General features: G+C 61.0%; 1 protein-coding gene across 5 annotated transcripts in view; it reads right to left on the minus strand.

Annotated features, from left to right (window-relative positions):
• PAK4 (p21 (RAC1) activated kinase 4) overlaps positions 1 to 20349 on the minus strand; it is a 46050-nt gene continuing 25701 nt past the window's right edge. For 2 of the 5 annotated variants that reach the window (XM_022585701.3, XM_089902856.1), the window contains exons 2-11: positions 16703 to 16877; positions 11356 to 11429; positions 9771 to 10028; positions 6475 to 6936; positions 5842 to 6282; positions 4364 to 4497; positions 3960 to 4086; positions 2697 to 2822; positions 1303 to 1437; positions 1 to 779 (exon numbers count right to left, since the gene is read on the minus strand). In XM_022585701.3, the coding sequence (XP_022441409.1) occupies positions 624 to 779; positions 1303 to 1437; positions 2697 to 2822; positions 3960 to 4086; positions 4364 to 4497; positions 5842 to 6282; positions 6475 to 6936; positions 9771 to 9974 (1785 nt within the window). In that variant the 5' untranslated portion in view covers positions 9975 to 10028; positions 11356 to 11429; positions 16703 to 16877 and the 3' untranslated portion in view covers positions 1 to 623. The remainder of the gene's footprint in view (positions 780 to 1302; positions 1438 to 2696; positions 2823 to 3959; positions 4087 to 4363; positions 4498 to 5841; positions 6283 to 6474; positions 6937 to 9770; positions 10029 to 11355; positions 11430 to 16702; positions 16878 to 20349) is intronic. The other 3 variants (XM_022585700.3, XM_089902857.1, XM_089902858.1) reach the window with 2 other exon arrangements.

Here is a 20349-nt window from a genome sequence, read left to right on the forward strand (position 1 = left end):
TTCTGCAGAGGCTGGGGGTGGGTGGGAAGCCCTGACCCCTGTCTCCGCATCCAGCCACAGAGAGGGGTGTGGGGCGAAGGGAAAAGGCCACTCTTCAGACATTCATGATCGACCCCCGCAATGGCTCAGGGGGGAGGGGCTGTGGATCAGGCGAGGTCTCAGAGACACGCACTCGCAGGCTGGAGGACAGAGGAGCTGGACCTTCTACATGCACACATGCGTGTACACACACGCGCGTGCGCACGCACACACACACACACACACGCACACACACCTCTTTCGTAGTGTTGTCTCCACCCCTGGCGGCCCCCACTGCAGATTTCCAGTGATGGGAAGGCTGCCCGTCCTTCCTGGAGACAGGACAACACTGGGGCGGGCCTGTCCCAGAGGGTTGGCGGGTCCTGGGAGCCTTGTGTGCTCCCACAAGTCCCTGCGCTTTTTTAAAAGTCCCAAAATCAAAACGGCAGTTCAGTAGTAGGGTCCCGCACACCCCCCAGCAAGGAGGGCAGTGCCATACAGAGTGTCTCCTGGGCTGGGAGGGGCAGGGGCCGGCCCTCCACTGGCCTCTGGCAGGGCAGGGGTGACCCAAGGGGCTCTTTGGTTCAGGGTCAGGGCGCTGGGCCTCATCTGGTGCGGTTCTGGCGCATGAGGGGCACGATGCTGGCGGGCGGGCCCGCTTTGGCCAGGAATGGGTGCTTGAGCAGCTCAGCCGCCGTGGCCCGCTGTGCCGGGTCACGCACCAGCAGGCGGTCCAGGAAGCCCTTCAGGGATGGCGACACCTGTCAGGAGGCGGGCGAGAGGGTCAGGGGGTCTGAGAGCCAGTTCCACTGCTCACTCGCTGTGGGGCCTCAGTCTCGTCCTCTGTCAAATGGGCTGACAACATCTACTGCCTAGGGAGGGGGCAAAGAGGTCCCAGGAGCTTGGCCCCAGGGGCTCATTCCCTCCCCATTTCCAAGGTTTGGCAGGACCCTGGCAGCAGCTGGGCCCTGGAGGCACCCCTTTCTCACCAGGCAATTCCTTCACCACGAAGGCTCCTCTCCTGGACCTGGCTATGCTGTGTGTGTCTAGCCAGGCCAGCCTAAGCACAACTTCTGGGATGTGGGGTGGTGAGGGCACAGAGTTTACACAGACACTCGAGGCCTGGGGGACACGGGGGTGACCCAGCGCACAGTAAGCGCCACCTCGGGAGGGAGCCATCCATACCCCAGTGCTGCCCGCACTCAGCGCTCTGCTTGGGTTCGGGGCTGGGTGGAGCCCTGTCCCCCCACCCCCACCTGCCTGCCGCCTGCGGGAGGGGCCCACCTTGTGCAGGTTCTTCAGTCGGGGTGGCAGGTTGTCCCGAATCATCTTCATGGCTTTGAGGGGTGGCTCATTGAAGTAGGGGGGCTCCCCATCCACCATCTCGATCACCATCACCCCCAGAGACCAGATGTCCACCTGCGGTGGGGACGGGGCAGCAGGGCTGAACTGTGCAGGCACGGCCAGTGCTCGAGGGACACCCACAGAGGGATGGCCCTGGTTCTGTCTTTGCCTCTTCGCTCCTAGAATCCTTGGGGCCTGAACACCCTCGCTGATACCTAGCCTGCCGGACCCTATGCACTCCTCACCCAGGGAGCCTTCTGAAGGGTTCTGCCCACCCAGCGTCTATCCCCTTCTTTTTTGCTAACCCCCCTCCTTCCCCTGGGTTCCTCTGGAGAACCCCCTCTCCCCTACTTCAGTCCATGGAACATGACCAGGTGGCCTAGTCGGCAAGAGTCCGGACACAGTAATTGGTTCAGGAACGGGCACAGGACCCAAGCTGAGCCAGTCACAGTCAACCCTGAGACTTCAACCAAAGTATTCAGGAAAACAGTAGGGCTCACGTGATGTGTTCTGGAGTTGCCAGGGTCATGTCTGCGCTGACCAGGGGAGCACCTGCCTGAGTGAAGACTACAGGGGGGAAATTCTAGGGACCCACAGCTTTCCATTTTGCTAAATCCATTTGAGATAGTTTTGTCACTCACAGGCAGTCCTGATTGAGATGGTCCCTCAGAATCTCCTCCCAGACTCCCCTCCCAGTGTGATCCCACTCCTGCCTGGGGTTCCCCCAAGATATGCTTCCAAGGGCACCTTGGACCAGCCCTGGGTCAAGCCTTGTTGACTGTGGAGGAATCCTCAGGGCCACAGGCCACAGCTCAAAGACCAGGCAGGTAGGTAACGGCAGGGAGTGAAGCAGGTCAGTGCGGGCAATAGAGACGGGTGGGGACTACGGCCAAGACGAAGGCGGCCCCGCACTTGCTAATGTGGAGCAGCCCCAGAGCCTGCGGATTGTTGCTGTGCAGGAACTTGGCCTCCACGTGGCCAGAGCTCTTGGTTTTCTGACAGAGGATAAAATTCAGACTTTCACGTGAGAGCTCTCTTTAAAATGCTTGCAAGAGCATCTTCAGAGCACGTCAGCCAGTTTGTGGCCTCTGCCCCAGGCTGACAGGCAGGGGCAGGGCCAGGGCCGGGGCCGCTTCTGCTCCGCATTCTGTTCCCATTGCTGAGCACTGGCCTGGCTCCAAACTAGAGCCCAGTCAGCAGTGCACGCAGGCATGCCTACTTCCCCCCCAGACTGTCCCCAGGGACTGAGCCCCTCACCCCCAGCACTCTGGCTGTTCCGGACTGTCACAGCGTAAACCAGTGCCGAGCGGGACGGCCGGCCGCCTCTGGCTCACCTCTGGCCCGTAGGGGAGGCGGGAGATGAGCTCCGGGGCCATCCAGTAGGGCGTGCCGACCAGGGACTTCCTCCGGGGCACCTCCTTGCTCACCTGGGCACAGAACCCAAAGTCCGACAGCTTCACCTGCAGTAGGATGTAGGCAGTAGGGTCAGAGGTGCTGGTGGGGGCAGGGTGAGCAGAGGCATCTACCTATTTGATTCCTTGGCCTCGGACGCGCTGGGTCTCCACGATGCTGCCCAGAGGTTAGAGCCTCTGGGGAGCTCTGCCGTCTCCTGGCTGGGGCCCTCAGCCGTGTCACCTGCCCAAGATCGCACCATTTGCCTCCGTGACAGGGTCTGTGCTGGGGCTCTCGGGGGAAGTGGCCCGAGTCCCAGGGGTACCAAAGGCTGGGCGGGGGCTCAGACTGGGGCTGGCTCCCAATGCTGTGCCCTGGGCCCCTGCTTCCCGGCAGGAAGCACACCTTCAGCTGGCAGGTGTGAGAGGGGTGCAACCCTGTCCAAGGCGGGTACAAGGGGACACAGCCTGCCTCTGCAACAGCTACGTCCCCAGACCAAGGATTTATACCTCTGTTGGAACCGTGGGCCCTATCTGGACTCTCGAGGATGTCTATGGATCCTCCCACCCCCATAGAGCATGCTCACACATATCCCCTAAACACATCTGCAGACATCTTTAGGTGTTCGTGGACCCCAACTGAGACTCCCAGTGAAACTGAGCCTTCCCCCCACCCCCCGCCTCTGCTGACTGGCTTAACGTTCCTGGGGGAGGGCGGGCAAATCACCAACAAGAATTTGGTGAAAGTCAAGGGCCCCCTCCCACTGAAAATCATGTTCACTCTTGGAATATAAATGCAGGTTCTGGTCACTGTGAGGCTCATCCATGGACCTCAGACTCAGAACTTCAGTCCAGAAGATGGGAGACAGGACTGGAGTCCACAGCCCACGCCTGGATGCCAGGCTAGGAGCAGGTTCTCATGTGGCCGAGAGGCTGGCCACCCAAATGGAGTCTCCCCTCTCTGGGCCCAGGGCTAGACTACAGTTCCCAACGGCCCGTGCTGACGGCAGAGCCCCCACCAGCCTGAGCCCCTGACCGAAGGGGCAGAGGCCCCACTCACGTGGACCCCTGTCTCTGGACTGCTGCACGAGGAACGAAGGAACTTACTGCTCCTCACGTGACTGAACTCGGGGGTCAGAGCACACCCTACCAGCAGAGAGAGAGCTGGGCAGAGGTGGGGGAAGGCCAAGCCACCCCGTTCCTCACCCTGCCATCGTGGGTCAGCAAGATGGAGTCGCTCTTGATGTCCCGGTGGATGACCCCCTGGGCGTGGAGCACGGACAAGGCCTGCAGCACGGCCAGGCACACGGCGGCGATCTGCTCCTCGTTCATCCTGCGGGGGTGGGTGGGTGAGTGACGGGGACAGACAGGGCCCCGCCCTGTGGTTTAAGGGGGACACAACACTACCCTGGGCTTTGAGGGGGACATGGCCCCACCCTGGGGGCCGGATGCGGACAGAGCCTGTTGGCTCTGAGACATGGCCCCACCCCAAGGGGTCAGGAGGGGGCCAGTCCTATCATGGGAGAGGTCTGAGGAGGACCCAGGTCCACCCTGGGGAGCCGGGGGAGACAGCAGGCTGGCTGTCACAGGGTCCAGCTGTCCAGCAGTACCTGGTGTGGGTGACGATGTCGGTGAGGGCGCCTCCCTCCAGGAACTCCATCACCACCCAGAGCTCGTCCCCGACCAGGTAGCTGTTGTACATCTCCACCACGTTCTCATGCTGGTAGTCCCTCATGATCACCACCTGGGCATGGGAGGCCAGGTCGGCGCGGTGGAGGGAGGACGGCCAGCCCCTGCCACCGGAGCCCTCCTGCCTCCCTCTCAGCCTGGGTGTGGGCCCTGCCACACTGCGGGTCCGCTTCCACCCGTCACTCCTGCTCATCGGGGTCCCCCTGGGCTGTCCTCCCAAGGCCAAAGTCAAGAGACCTCAAAGGCAGCGTGGGCCTGACGTCTGCACTCTATTCCAGGGGTGCTCCCGCCCCGCACACACCCCACACTTCTGACGCTGGTCTCTGACCAGCCCTGAGCTGGGCCGCGAGTGGCTCTGATGGCCAGGCTGGTGTCAGGAGAGGGAGCTGGAACAAGGGTGTCTAAGCACAGGGCTGAGACCAGAAGGCCAAGCAGGTACTAGGCAGGTCAGATAAAAGGCGGTGGGGGGTGGGGGGTGGGGGAAGAGATTTCAGGGGCAGGAAGGCCTAGCAAGGCAAAGCCTCATGGAGCTGGGGGAACACGATGCTCACAGGGGCCACATTACACTGGGCAAAGCTGAGGAGTGTGGAGAGGTCAGGAGGCAAGAGCTAGAGTCGGACGACCCCGGACCTGACGTCCTCCTGGGATTCCTGCATCAGGGGCCGGGGGCTGCTCCCAACACAGATTCCTCTCAGGAAGGAGCCAGGGGTCTGCCTTTGCAACATGCTCACTGGTAGTGAGCCCCTCAAGGGCCAAAGCCTGAGGTCAGACAGAAGCGAGGCCTAGATGGGGGCGGATCTCAGATGCACGGCCAAGAGGCCAGGCCTTTGTCCTGAGGGCACCAGGGGGCGCTGCAAGGGGCAGTAAAGGGGTGTGCGGAACGCCCAGGGGGCAGGGCCGAGCAGCAAATGGACTACATGGGGACAGGAACGGGGATGGGGGAAGGAGTGACAGGCTCAGGGCTGACAAGCCGGGGTGGGGGCCAGGGAGGTCCAGAGCTCCGGCCTGCGGACAGGAGTGGCGGGGCCTGTCTGAGACAGGGAACCAGGAGAGGCAGGTTTGGAGTACACGCTTCGGGGCCAGAATGGGACTTGGTGGGTATGAGGGGCCTGGAAGGCACGCAGAGGGTGGGGCTCAGGGGGATTAAGGGAGCCTGGAGCTGGGGCTCGGGGCCTGGCCAGGAACAGGACAGCCGTGGCCATGGGTATCGTGGGGACAGAGGAGACAGCCTGGGGAGGTGTGACGAGTGAGGACAGGAGCCGGGCCCAGAACCCAGCCCTGGGGAACCCCATCCCCGAAGGCCCTTTCCCCTCCTCACCCCTATGTGCCCTCAAAAACCACGGGGCGGAGGAGCCCCAGGAGGAGAGGTGAAGGGCGGAGGCAGGGGCAGCAGGCCCACCTCATTGAAGAGCAGCTCGCGCCTCTGCTGCTTGCGCAGGTCCATCTTCTTGACGGCCACCAGCCTGCCCGAGCTGCGCACGGTGGCAATGCACACGATGCCCGTGGAGCCCTCGCCGATCTTAATGAAGTTGTCCAGATAGGAGCGAGGGTCGCCGGGGTCCACCACCAGTTGCAGGGCAGCCCGGAACTGCTCGTGGGACACTCGCTGGGGTTCCCGCTGTGGCGAGCGGGGTCCGGGGGGTCCAGGGGCGGGGGGTGCAGGGGGGGCGGCGAGGGTGCGGGCTGGAGGGGCCAGCTGGGGCTCGGAGGCGTGGGGGCCCAGCACTCCAGGGCTGGGGGGGCCGTGGGCTCGAGCGGGGGGCCGGGAGGCAGAGGAGGACTGGGGGACGGCCAGGCCCCCCACCGATGGCCCATTGGGGGCCACGTTGTGAGGCTCCCCCTGCAACAGAAAAGAGAGGCGGCTGTCAGTGGAGGGGCCAGAGGGACGGGGACCCCGGCTGTGGGACAGACACATGGTGGTCAGGATGCAGATGGACGGTGGGCTGGGCACAGGTTGGAGTCGGTGGGTGGCAACGGGGAAGCTCCGGGCAAGGGGACAGTGGGGCGGTCCTGGGGCAGGGGGAGCAGTTACCTGGGCGCCCCGGGATGGGTGGTCCGTGTCGGCCCGCGGGTACGTGTTAAAGGGCCGGCCAGCTGCCACTTTCGCCCCGCTGGCCAGACCGGCAGGCTGGTGGGGGGTGCCGACGTCAGGCCCAGAGAGGGGGCGCTTGTCCCGGGAGGACTCCTGGGGCCCCCCTGAGCCCTCCCTGGAAGACTTGGGCCTCTTGTCCGGCCCCACCCGCCGCCTGTCTCCACTGCTGCCACCCGCCTCGCTGCGACCGGCGACCCAGCCTTGACCGCCCGCCTTCTCTGGGCCCCCTCTGGCCGTGGCGGCCTGCTCCACGGGCATCCCGTTTTCCTGGCGGGCACGGGCGGGTGGCGGCGGGCTGTCTCTCCGCAGGGAGTTGGAGCGCGTCACCGACATGTTCTCAAACTCGTCGAGCAGCAGCGTGAGGGCCCCATCCTTGGCGCCTTTGCTGCCCCGCACGATGGTCTGGGGTCCGGGGCAATGGCGGGGTGGGGGCCGGGCAAGGAGGAGGGGGACACAGGACGTGTATCCGACACACGAGGACAGGACAACACAACACACACACAGAGACAAGACAGAGACGGAATGAAGAAATGCCATGGGTGATGACAGGGCGGGGCGGCAGGGGGGGCGGGCAGGAGCAGGGAGGCCCCTGCTGCCCCTCCCCCAGCACCTAGCCTTGGGTGGCAGGAGGGGAGCGGGAGGAAAGCCTGCCCATCCGACAGGCTGTCGCCCCCTCCCTGTGGGATGCACCCCTGTCTTTTTCTTGCTCTCCGGACTGGGGGGCGGTCCCTGCCCTGTGGGGTGCAGGGGAAGAAGGGCAGAGACTATGCCACCCCATAATCAGCCCGGGAGAGCTGCAAATTACAGGATGCTGGGGCCAGGGCCCAGCTTGGCACTTCCTCCCCTGCAGCCCGCCAGGGCTGTTAACTCCAAACCACGCTCTCTGTTCCTCTGGAGGCTGAGGGTGGGTTAAAGGGAGAGTCAGAAAGGTTTGGGCCCAAAGTAGAGGGCAGGAGTGCCCCAGGAGCAAGGCTGGCAAATGCGAATGCCTGTGTAAAGCCTGTCCTGAATCCACCCTCACCCACCACGGCCACCATCCTGATCCAGGTCACAGCCTCCAGGGTTCCCCCTGTCCCCGACTCAGCTCCAGGCACATGGGCCTCCTAACTGCTCCTAAAACACACCGGACACACTCCTACCTCAGGCACTGGCTCTTCACACTGCCTGGAACGTCTTCCCCCAAGTTTGCCCTGAGCTCCCCTCCCCAGCGCACCCCCCTTTCAGGTCTTTGCTGGAGGCTTTTGCTGACCACCCGTGGTCTGAAACGCCAGCCCCTAACACTCCCTATCCCCCTCCCCTGCTTTCCTGTTCTCTAGAGTACTTAAAACCAGCTGACATAAAGCATGCGTACAGCTGTCCATGGCCGGCTCCCCCAGGGCAATGATCGTGAGGGAGGCCATGGTTTCCTCCTGTCTGTTTCTGTTCTGGCTGGTATGCAGAAGGTGCTCAATAAGTATTTGCTGAACCCGTGAGTGAGTAAGGCAGGCAGGCTGGGAGGAGGCTGAGGGGAGCAGAGCCCATGCCCCTCAGCCCTGTGCCGTCAATCACTGGCAGGCAGGGACATGGGCTGCCAGGCATCCTAAAGCCAGAACCACTTCAAATGTGCAGAAAACACAGATCCCACAAAACCCTCCTACAGGCCACCGTACCCCTGTGGGGCCAGCCCCTGCCCCCGGCCTCTCCTGGGCTTGGCTGCCAGCCTGGAGGCCTGGCCTTGCCCAGGGGCCCAGCGAAGCAAGGGAGACACCTGGTCAGGCTTTGGTGCTGGAATAAGAGGTCGAGAAGTCCCTGGGGGTTGGGGGAGGGTCTGGGAGGACTAGGGAGTTTCTCAGCCGAGGGCAGCAAACACAAGCGCCCACAGGGGCCCCAGGAGAGTGCCAGCCCGTGTGGCACCTTTATGTGACTTAAGGTGCCCCTTCCTCCTGGCAGACACAGTCCCAGGTACGGCTCGTGGCTGGCAGGCCGAGCAGGGGCTAGATTTTAGGAAGCGCCCTAGTGTGGGCATAACCAGCAGACAAGCAGCCACAGGGCCGGGTAGGGGATGGAACTGAGGTGGGCTGGGTGGGGCCTGCGGGCCCAGAAGAGCTGGCACCCCGCCTGCGGTGGCAGCTGCCCCTCCAGTGGCCCCAGCCGATCTGTCAGGAGAAGCCAGAAATAGAGATTTGGATGTGAAGCCTCTTGCTTTTTTAGGCAGTGGCAGAGAATTCAAAGTATCCAAAATCCCCCTGGCTGGGGCACATGAACGCCTCAGTGGGCCGCCAGCTGGAGACCCTGGGGGAGAGCTTCCACGCCCGCTGGCCCGGGGCGGGGCAGGATGAGTCAGCCCTGGGCCTGCCCCCTGGCGCTGAGCCTGCTGACCAGCTGGCCCATCTCCACCCCTCCGAACAACCCGGGTTGCGTTCCCTGGCCCATGGCCCTTCCCGGTTCCCACTGCCCTTCGGATAAAGTCCGTGCTCCGAGGCCGGCTTCGCAGGCTGCGGGGTGCCGCACCCCCTGCCCCCAGACCAGCCTCACCATAGGCCACGCCCGGCACTGGGATCACGGAGACACGAAAGGAGTTAAGAACATGGGCCTTGGAAACGGACCTTGATTCAAATCCCAACTCTGCCCTTTTGCTCAGATGGCAGGGAAAAAACCCAAACCAAAAAACCCCCAATGCTTCATGTGGGCCGTTTCCTCCACTAAAAGCCCTGCCTCTCCACCATTTGCCCCAATGACTCCTCCTCGTCCTCGGCCCTCAGGGCTCAGCTCCGGTGTCCCCGACTCCAAGAAGCTGGCCTGGACCCTGGGGCTGGTCAGGAGCCCCCTCTGGGCTCCCCCAGCCCAGCCCTGAGCACTTGGGGCAGTCGCCATGAGGGAACGAGCCTGTCCCTCGTCCTGAGATGAGAGCCCGGTGAAGGCCCAGGACAAGTCTGGTGCTGGGGACCGGAGCACAGAGCTCAGGGCGTGAGGCTCCAAGGACAGGAGCACGACTTGGGGCTGGTGTGGGGGACTGTCGGAGGGTCAAGGTCAGTGTAGGGTTCTCAGCAAGGTAAGGGGGGGCATCAGTGTTGAGGCCAAGTGAGGGATCAGTGGGTGGAGGGGTGAGCGAAAGGTGAGGACTGGGGCGTGTCTGTGTGGAGGTCAGCAAGGGAGGGGGAGGTGTTGGCCGCAGGGTCAAGTGTGGGGTTGAGGGCTGGGGTCACCCCAAGGGGGTTGGCGTGGGTCAGGAGAGGCGGTGGTGGGCACCAGCATACCTTGGGGGCCCCAGGCTGGATGGAGGTGATGCAGGCGGGGTCGATGAGGGGCTTGGGCCGGCGAGCTGACTCCTCGATCAGGCTCTGCCACTGGCGGGGCAGCCCCGTGAACTTCTGCTCGTGCTGGTCGAAGCCCGTGTGCACGCGGTGCTCGAAGTTAGACGGTGCCGAGATCTCAACCCGCTTCTTCTTCTTCCCAAACATGGCGCCAGGCTCTCAGCGTGGTGAGGGTGCAGATTTGGGCTCCTACCGGCAGGCCTGTGGGAGGGGACAGCTCGCAGAACGTGCTATTTCTCCTCGATCCTCTGGCCCCGCCCTGGTCCTATCCATTCTCCTCTCCTCCCTGGCCTCCCCACTCCCCCCCGCCCCCTCCCCAGTCTGTCCCCCACATGCAGCCCAAGGGACCCCGTGAACACCCGAGTCAGGCCCCTTGCTCAGAGCCCTCCTGTGGCTCCACCTCACTCAGGGGAGAAGCTCAGTCTTCCCGTGGCCCGCCCTACACGACCTGCCCCATCACTTCTCTGCTCTCATCTCTCCCTCTCACTCACACTGGCTTCCAAACCTCAGGGACTTGCACTGGCTGTTCCCTCTGTGGGGAATACTCTTCCCCAGTATCCACACACATGGTCCCCTCCCTCCCTTCCTTCACAGTCGTTGGTGACTCCTTTCCTGAACACCCCAAGAAAAAGAGTCCCCATTCCCCACTGTCCTTCCATCACATTTCATAGCATGTTTAACTTCTGGAAATTCTGCTGCTCAGTCTTGTGTTTACTAGTTCAGTGTTTAAAACCCCCATCACTAGACTTTCAGTGCCCCAGGCCAGGTCTCACCTGCCCAGTTTCCTGGCATCCCACTCCCTTGTCTCGGCCACGTCCAGCACACAGTATGTGCTCAGTGACTGGTTCCTAAAGGCCAGCTGACACTATCCCTGCTTTTCCAGCCTGCACTCTGGGCTGGAAGCACCACATACCTTTGGTTATTTGTTCAACAAATGGTTACCAAGCCCCTGTCCTATGCGTGACCCCTAGGCAGCCTTACTGCTATATGCCCACTTTACAGATGAGGAGACTGAGGCTCAGAGGAGGGAAGTTCCTCACCAAGATTACAGGGCGGAGAAAGAGCCACTTCATAACAGATACTAACAGACCAAACAGTCCCTGTCTTTAGGGCCTGTGGTCTCCAGTCCTGTACTCAGAACAGTACCAGCACAGAGTAAATGCTCAATGAGAGCTGATTTAAAAACCAAAGGGGCCGAAGAGGACATGTGTGATGGTGGTGTCCCATAGGGAGACCAGAGAAATGATGGGTAGGGGAGCCAGATGGCCAGAGTGCAAATCTCTCTCTGTCGCCTACTACGTGTGACCTTGGGCAAGTGACCTAACCTGTCTGTGCGCTGCATCAGCCCCCACAGGGCTGCCGGGAGGATTAATGAGTTAATGCGGGCAGGGCTGGGACACGGGGGGGGGGGGGGGGGGGGGCCGTCGGCGTTTGCTCTTCTGATGATTAGGACGACTCGTAGCCGCGTCTGGGGAAGGGGGCCCAGGTGTTGCCCCCAACCCGCACATGGGCCCTGAGTCCCACAGACCTGGTTTGATGCTGGCTGTGCTAGAAGTGCCCTTGGGCACGAGAAGTCTCCTCTTGGGGCTTCGGGTTACTCATCTGTAAAGTGGGAAGAAAACATCATTTGTCCATCATTCGTTCGTTCATTCATTCAGCAATAACTCACTCCTTTGTGTCCAGCCTTGCGCTGGTTGGTGCTAGGGATACTGCGGTGACTGAGACAGCCTCTGACAGCCCAGAGTGGTCGGCGCTGGGGTCACAGAGTGCCAGACCCAGCCTGGAGGGATGGCAGGCTGGGGATAAGGGAGGTTTCCCAGAAGAGGGCCCGTGTGAACGAATACCCAAAGAACTAGGGGAAATGCACTGGGTGGGGATTTCTGTCTGGTTCATGGCTGGCTCCCCAGAGCCTGGCACAGTGCCCAGCACAGGGTCGGGCCCCAAGCTCAGTAAGTCTCGTGACCTAGCAAGGATGCTTGCGTGTGGCTGGGATGCGGCCCCTGCAGCCCCTGGTTCCACTCCCGGCTCCTTTCGCGGAGCAGCTCTGTGAGGTAAGGACGAAGAGGCCGCCATCCCCAGGCCAGAGGTAGGGCCATCAGTGGGCAGTGATCCAGGGGAACCGGTTTGGCAGCAGGAGCCGCCCAGTGGGAGGCGGGTGGGGACCCAGCAGCCAACCTGCCTCAACTGGCCTGGGCCTCCCGGCCAGCAGCAGGTGACCAGAGCGAGGGGTCCCCCAGGGGTCCAGTTTCCCTGCCTGCTCTGGGGTGGAACAGGCCTGGCCAGGGTGAGGGGCCCTCTGCCCCAGCCCGTTCTCTACCCTGCAAGCCAGGAGCCCCTTCAGCAGCGGTCCCGCATTCCAGCCCCCAGAACGCTGCCTATCCCGCCCGCCCAGGCCTCCATTCCTGGCCCACCTGTCAGAGGCCCTGACCTACCCTGTCCTCTCTCCAGGCTTCTCTGCCCTCGACTCTCTCCCAGTTCCAGCTCCTAGCCTCATCCCTACATGCTGACCTTCCCCCATCTTCCCCACTCCACTCCATCCCTCCAGATGTGTACACCATGTCCCACCACCTCCTCACTGCCTTCCCAGATTTGCCCCCGTTTGGCCCTGGGCCCAGCCTCACTCCTCACCTTGGCCTCTCTCACTCTGCCTGCCCATCCTCTGCCCCCCAGCCCAGGACCTTCGGGCCCCAAGTCAGCTCCAAGCCCTCTGCACGAATAGGGTTAGCCACAGGACCCCTCACTAAACCCAGGAGAGGGAGGGGCTCAGGATCCAGACGGGGTGGGCAGGAGGCAGCCTGGAAGACAGGGCAGCCAACCCAGAAGCCCTGCCGTAAACCCCCAAGCCACCTCTGCACACCGCCCCCAGCCCCGCCCCCAGCTGCCTGTGTGACCTGCAGGGGAAGGGGACAGAGGGGCACACCTCCGGATATTTGCCCGGGGCCAGCCCTTCCCTCTGGGCGCTGCATGGAGGGCAGGACAAACAGAGGAACCAACCGTGTTTATAATGATCAGGCGGGAGCCCCACCCTGGGGCAGCTCCAAGCACTGCCGGCTCCCCCGACCAGAAACCCCCCTTCCCACCAAGTCCCCAAGCTCCTGACTTTATGGGGGCCACGGAAGGGAGAGGAGCTGCTACATATAAAGGGGCCTGTGCCAGCAGCAGAGGAGGCGGGCAAAGAGTAGGCGCTGGGGTTCCCAGGCAAGCCCAGAATTTAGGGGTCAGACAGCCCAGGGCCAAGAGCCCAGCTCTCTGCCTGTGAAGTGTGGGTGAGCTGACCCACCGTGGGAGCTCACTGCGTGGCCCTGGGCTAGCAGCTCAGCTGCTCTGTGCCTCCGTCTCCTCTTCTGTTGAAAGAGGACCATGACAGTACCTGCTTCCTGGAGTTCTTAGAACCCAGGCACTGATGGCCTGGCCCCAAGGCCAAGCGCACACAGCAAGGAAGCGCGCGGTAAATGTCGCTCACTATCACAGCAGCAGCCAACACTTAGGGAGCACCTACCGTGCCGGCCCCTCTCCTAAGCACTTGACCCGGAGTCCCTCATTTAATCTGCACGCCCGACCCCAGACCAAGGGGCTGTTTTGGGCTTTGTGTTACAGACAAGGAAGGCAAGGCACAGAGAGGGCACCCCACTTGCCCAGGTCACACAGCTTGGTAAGCAGAGTGGACACAAGACTCCAACCCTGTCTAACAGAGCCCGGGCCCCGCCAGTTCTCAGAATTACGGCAGGTGCGTCCTTGGAGACTCGTGTGTGCCCGGGTCCGCTTGGTGTTCTGTGTCTAATCGCATTCCATCCTCACCGCTAACCTGTGAGACAGACACGCTCGTCATCCCCAGTTCACGGGTGGGGAGACTGAGGCTCAGAGGGGGAAAATCCTTTATCCAGGGCACCTAGAGTTTGAACCCAGGCAGTCGGGGACCGAAGTCCAGGCTCTTACCCACCTGTCCTGCGGTGGTGCTTCTGTTTTTGTCATTACCATCATGGTCCTGGCCTCCAACCCTTCCTCCCTCCTTCTCCACCCTCTCTATCCACACCCAGACCTTGCTCTTCCTCTCCTGTCCTGACCCCACCTGGGGGTGAGGGTCCCCAGCTCCTCCAACATGCCCAGGCCCCCAGCGGTAGTGTGGGAGGCAGCACAAAGTGGGGCTCCAACCACCGCCACCCCCCACCCAGGAATAAGGAATTACTCGCCTTTTCCACGGGCCTTTGGCCTGTCGGTCTGCAGCAGAAAAGCTGTCCAAGAACCAGTCCCCACCACCAAATGTGGTTTACTGAGGCTCAGCCCCAGTACTCACACCCCTACCACCACCACCATCACCACCACCATGGGGGGCCCATGACCCTGCGCAGATGCCAATGCTGAGCTCACCGACTCCCCGGCACTTAGGTGGAGTGGCTATTTCACTCCCATTTTGCAGATGTGGAAACTGAGGCTCACAAAGGTGAAATCTCTCGCTAAGGTCACCAAGCAGAGGTGGGCCTGGAAGACAGTCTGATCCACTACAGAGTCAACATCCTTAAACTCCTCCCCGTGGCCCACGAGGTCCTGAGAGATCTGCCCATCAGCTCTCCTCCCACACGGCCTCTCACTCACTCTGCCCCAGCCACTCTGGCCTCTTCACTGTTCTTCAAACGTCAGACATGCCCCCACCTCAGGGCCTTTGCACTGGCAGCTTACAACCCCCCCCCCACCCCACCCTGTGCTGGAACTCTCTTCTCAGTGATCTCCATAGGGCTCCCTCCCTCCTTCCCTCCACCCACATCTGCACACAAATGTCCCTGTTCCTGTCCTACCACCCTCTATGCCCCTTTCCTTGCGTTATTTTTCCTCATTGCGTTCACCATATACTGTGTGTGTATGTGTTTGCGTGTGTGAGCTTCTTTAGTGTCTGCTTCTTCCACCAGAATGTCAGCTCCACCAGGGCAGAGCCTGTCCTCTGTCTTGCTCCCCACTGTACCCCAATGCCTACAACACTGCGTGGCAGGCACTCAAGGAACACTTGGTGAACGAACACATTCGCCTGTACCCGCTATGCTACACCCCTGCTCAGACACCTCAGACTCTGCCCAGGCAGTACCTGTGAAACTCTGGCAGAGAAACCCCTGGAACTCAGAGGCAGAGGGTGAAGCAGTGACCCCAGCGACACGGAACAAAGGAGGACAGGGTGCAGCCTGCAGCCACCAGCCGGGGCATAGATGCCTCTGAAGCCCAGTGCTTGATCCCTCAAATGCAGGCACATTTCCATCCTACTCTAAAATGTTTATTTCAATTAAAAAAAAAAAGTCTTTTTATTTCACACGCGGGACGGGCAGTTTCCGACCTGTCCTAGCAAAAGCTTCACATTTTCCAGTCACCCCCTATGCTCACGTGTTCTACCATCAGACCTTTCATGAGACAAAAATGGCACCACTCTCCCCACCAAGGAAATCAGCGCACGTGGAAGAACCAGATCTGCTAGTGTGATAACACGGTCAAGGGAATGTGTGTGCGTGTGCACGTATGTGTGTGCGTGCGCGTGTAGAGAGCTCCTTCCCTCCTGCCCTCCACCTGCTCCAGCAGCCCTGAATAAAGCTGCCCCCCCATCACCCCGGCAGTGGAGGGAGCTGACTCAGCCAGGGCCCCAGGGCGCAGGGGCAGAGCAGAGGATGCGGCAGGGGCCACAGCTACCCCTTCCTAGTCACCAAAATGAAACTAAAGCAGGAAGGGGGCGATGAGGAAGGGGGCAATGAGGAAGGGCTCACTGGTCCCAGTCTGCGCTCATCGCTTCCACCGCTGGTTCCCACCCACCCTTCTGCCATGATCTCCACCCACCAGCTCCAGAAGCCCCCTCCCTGCCTCAGTTTACCGCCTACCTCCCTGGGCGGTGCTCTGATGATGGAGGGGGAGTCTTAACGTGGCAGCCCATGGCAGGCTCTCGCTGCCCCCCGAAACCCCACACCGTTCCTCCTTCACACCTTTGCTCAGCTCTTGCTGCCCACCTGCATTTCCCCCCGCAACCCCCCATTCTCCTCCTGCCCTGAGCCTAGTTCCACCAAGGAACCCTCTGGCACCTTGTCCCCAGACCCTGCCTCACGCTTTGGGACTGACACGTGCTCAAGCCCCCTCCTTGGCAAACAGCTACTCTACCCACAAATGATCCATCACACGCAGCCCCCCACCCCTCTATCCAATCATCGATGTCTACCGAGGACCGATCTCTGCCAGGCCCGGGGCAGGGGCGCCAGGAGCGTCAGGAATATCCCTGCCCTTGCAGAGCTCACAGCCTAGGGGAAAGGAGGCAGTCAATAAATGAGATAAATCAGAAAAATAGCTAGTAAGTCAGGTGGTAAGTGCTGACGAGAAAAATACAGCAGGGATCAGGAGGGTGTGGAGGGTGAGGGGAGGTGGGAATTTTCAGTGAAGTGGTCAGGGAGGGCCTTGCTGAGGAGGTGACGCTTGAGCAGGGACCCGAGTGGAGAGAGGAGAGGGAGCCCTGTGGGTAGCTGGAGGAGGAGCACCCAGGCAGTGGGAACGGCCAGTGCAAATGTCCTGAGGCAGGAACATGCTTGATGTGGCCAAAGAGCAGAGAGGAGGCCGAGTGGCTGGGGCCGGGTGAGTGAGGTGAGAGAGAAGGGCAGATTGTGTAGGCACTTGTGGGCCGTGGGTAGGACTCTGGCTTTTTGTAAATTTTTTTATGTGGACCGTTTTTAAAGTCTTTATTGAATTTGTTACAATATTCCTTCTGTTTTACGTTTTGGTTTTTTGGCTGTGAGCCATGTGAGATCTTAGCTCCCTGACCAGGGATCAACCAGGGATCAAACCCACACCCTCTGCATTGGAAGGCAAAGTCTTAACCACTGGATCACCATGGAAATCCCCAGGACTCTGGCTTTTACCTGAGTGAGACGGAGCAACAGGAAGGTTCTGAGCAGGGGAGGGATGTGGCCAGACTCAGGTGTTCACAGGCTCCCGGTGGCTGTGTGGGGGGGGCAGGGCAGGAGCAGGGACACCTGGGAGGAGGAGGATGCGACAGTCCAGCAGGAGAAGAGGGTGGACGGGACCACGTGGAGCCTGTGGAGGCGGAAGGAATAGGCAGGTTCTGGGCACCCTGTAGAGGTTGAGACGGCAGGATTGCTGAGGACTGACACCACCTTTTGCAACAGCTGGAGCGTGAGCTCCACACGGGGGCAGGGGCTTGGTCTGGTTTTGCCCGTTGCCGCATCCCCCAGAGCCTGGCATCCTGGCATCCAGTCCATTCTCTCCCAGCCCTTAGCATCACCTAACATGTTATATGGTTATGATTGTGTCTGCTGTCTCCCTGCTAAGTCGGTGGCTCGGCGCAGGCAGGAACAATGCTCTGGTTGGTTACAGGCTGGATCCCAGGTCTCCCCTCAGTGGCTGCTGGGTGGATGGAGGGGACACACGTGTTTCAGCACTGACTCTGGCCTATGCCTGCACCAGGCATGCAGACCAGGCCACAGTGAACCCTCCCGGTGGTTCTTGGGTGTGTGGGTGGAGAGTCCTCTTCCCTCCTGTTTCCCAAACTAGGAAACTGAGGCCCAGAGAGCGGAAGTCACTGCCCAGGGCTGCCCAGCGCCAGGGCACAAAAGCGTCGACTCTGACCCATGGAGAAGGCCTGTCACTGCCCCCTTAAGCCTCCTGCTTCCCAGCAGCCCTGGCTCCAGCCAAAGCTTCTACTCCAGACAAAGGACCTCAGAGGTTTACGGGACAGGAACATGAACAGAGACAACTCTACTTCCGATGACCAAAGAAAGGCTGCTGTGGTTATCAGGGAATCTGAAGAAATGTTAAACAAAACTCTGCAGGGCTTCCCACCTGGATAAAACTCCCCACTGTGACTTAGCAAGGCCCTGCCCAGTTGGGCCCTGCCACCAAGGGACCCCATCTCCTCCCTGCACTTCACCCCAGCCACGCTGGTCTCCTCCTTTTCAGTCTTGGACACATCAAGCTTGTTCCAGCCTCAGGGCCTTTGCACCCACTGTTCCCTCTGCCCAGAGCTGCATGGCTCCCCTTTCTTGATCTTCAGGTCTCAGTGCAAAGAAAACCTCCTCTGGGAGGCCTTCCCTGACCCCCTGACAAAATTTGCACCCCTGCTTTATACTTCTCCGTGGCATTTATTATCATCTGGCATTATATACCTGTTGACTGTTGGTCCCCCCCTCCTTCCCCACCCCCCAGCAGAGTATGGGCTCCCCAGGAACAGGGGCCTTTGTCTGTCTCATTCTTGTCGTACCCCTGGCAGCTAGAGCAGGGCCTGGCACACAGCAGGTACCTGGTAAATATCTGTGCAACGAATGAGTGATGCCATTGCCAAAGTGATGAGGCTGGGCCCTGAGGAGGCGCAGGGAAGGGTGGTGGGGCAGAAGGCAGCCAGGAGTCCCCAAGGCCTGTCCACGCTGCCTGGAAATGTGACCTTGATGCCTGTGAAGGAACTGAGCCTCTTTAGAGACTGAATCTAGCTACTTAGTGAATAACCTGGTGTGTGTTCCAAACACAAGGAGCGCCCGGCTGTGAGCCCGCTTCCCCAGGCCCTCCCCACCACACGGCCTAGGCTGGGAACTGGAGGAAGTGGTGGTACATTTTGGCCAGAAGCAAGAAGAACATCATACAGGGGGTGTGCCGCCAGAGATCTGCGCTCCCCACGATGGGTGAAAGCCCATAAAAAGACACAGATCGAGGGCCACCCGAGCCTTGGGGAGCAGGGCCTGGAGTCGGCCATGTGGGAAGTGACGAGCAGCCTGCTCTCCGTGTTCTGGCCACGTAAGCGCCATCCTCCCCTCAGCAGGCCTCTGCACTGAGTGCCGGACAAGGACTCGGAAGGCAGCCGATGAGTAAGAGCGGACGGCCCAGGCTCGTGCCCGCTCCACCACTGCCAAGCTGTGTGCCCGCGAGCAAGTGACTCTGGGCCTCTGTGTCCTCACCTGCAAACTGGGGGTAACGATGGTCCCTATCTCCTGGGAGTGTTTGGACGAGCAAACCAGATGACCCATGCAAAGCGCTCAGAACAGCGCCTGCCGCCGAGTGGGCCCTCACTGCTACAGCCTAGCTGCTGTTATCATTACTGGCACTGCTGCTGTTGTTGCTGCTGAACGAATAAAGGAAGGAACAAATAAAGCACAGAGGATGCTGAGCATGGTTTCCCAGAGCAAATGCGCCAGTCTGGCTATCTCTGTTTAAGACTGTCCTTCTCCAGGGCTGGGATGGGGGAGCATAATGGGCCCCCATTATGCTCTGATGACCCCTGCCCTCCCAAAGGACAGGGCCTGGGGCCCTCTCAGCCACCCTGTGTCCCCGGCCCTGCCCAGCACAGGGCGAGGCACAGCTCAGAGAATGTGGCTGAATGCAGAGATGGTGCTTCCTTTACCCCGAGGTGCTCTAAGCCCCCAGGGAGGCCAGGCGGCTCCTGTGGCAGCCCCAGGCTCGGGGGCCCCCTCCCCGCCTGGCCAGGCTCAATAGAGCACAGACACAAAGGGCACTGCTGGTGTCCCTCACCCCCCAGAGGTGCCCAGGGTGGGGATGGATGCCACAACAAACCTGAGAGTGTGGGCGAGCCCCCAGGGACTGGGGAAATCAGATTCGACTTCATTCATTCCTCCCCTGAGGTGGGGCAGGAAGGAGGGAGGGGGCAACAGGTAGAAAAGAGGCTCCAGTGGCCTCCCAGGCCCCTCCAACCTAAGTCCTTCCCCGCCATACACATACACACACACACACACACACACGCATGCACCCAAGACACAGAAGCAAATGAAGTCGCTCCACAGTGCACAGCTATCCTCAGAGACTGACACAGACATGCAACACAGACGTCCAGCCACACAACCACAGAAACATGAGAACACACACACTGGTTGCACGGAAAAGTCCCCAAGCAGCCCGAGACGGAGCAGCCGCTTGCCCCACACTACCCAGGTACCCTGCTGGTGGCTGTACAGGGGCCTGGGCGCAGGAGGGAACATCCCACCCCGAGCCTCAGCAAGTGGGCCGGAGGCAGCTGTGAGGTGTCAATGGGAGAAGGTGGGGAAAGCAGTCTTAAGAGGGGCCTGGCTCAGAGGAAGTTCTCAGAACGAAAGGGCCGCAACACTGGGGACCCACGGCTGGGACCCCAAGAAGTCAAGGACCTGGGAGCCCCGCCACAAACAACGTAAAGACCCGTTCACCCCTGAGATGGAGGGACTCTGGAGAGACCCAGAGACACATACAAGGATCCTGGGGGAGCCAAATAACATAACGATACGGACTTTAGCCACCACCTAAAAACACAGCCACGTGCTTACACACACATAATCCCACAAATGCTCCGTTATGGCTGGACTCACTAGGAAGGCAGACCCCAAGACCCTCCACACACCTAGGAGCGCTCCTGAGACAGAGTTGAACCATGAGATCCGCACACAGACCCAGGCATGCCCACAGCCAGCTCCAGGGTCACCAGTGGCCCAGGGAGGCACAACCCCTTGGAAACACCTCCATGCAGACCAGACCCCAGGAATGCGCTCCCACAGAGATGCTCAGGGGGACCCGC

Source organism: Delphinapterus leucas, chromosome 20 (assembly GCF_059928025.1).
Source record: "Delphinapterus leucas isolate spDelLeu-1000000601 "Yukka" chromosome 20, BTC_Dleu_Yukka2, whole genome shotgun sequence".
Lineage (NCBI taxonomy): Eukaryota > Metazoa > Chordata > Mammalia > Artiodactyla > Monodontidae > Delphinapterus > Delphinapterus leucas.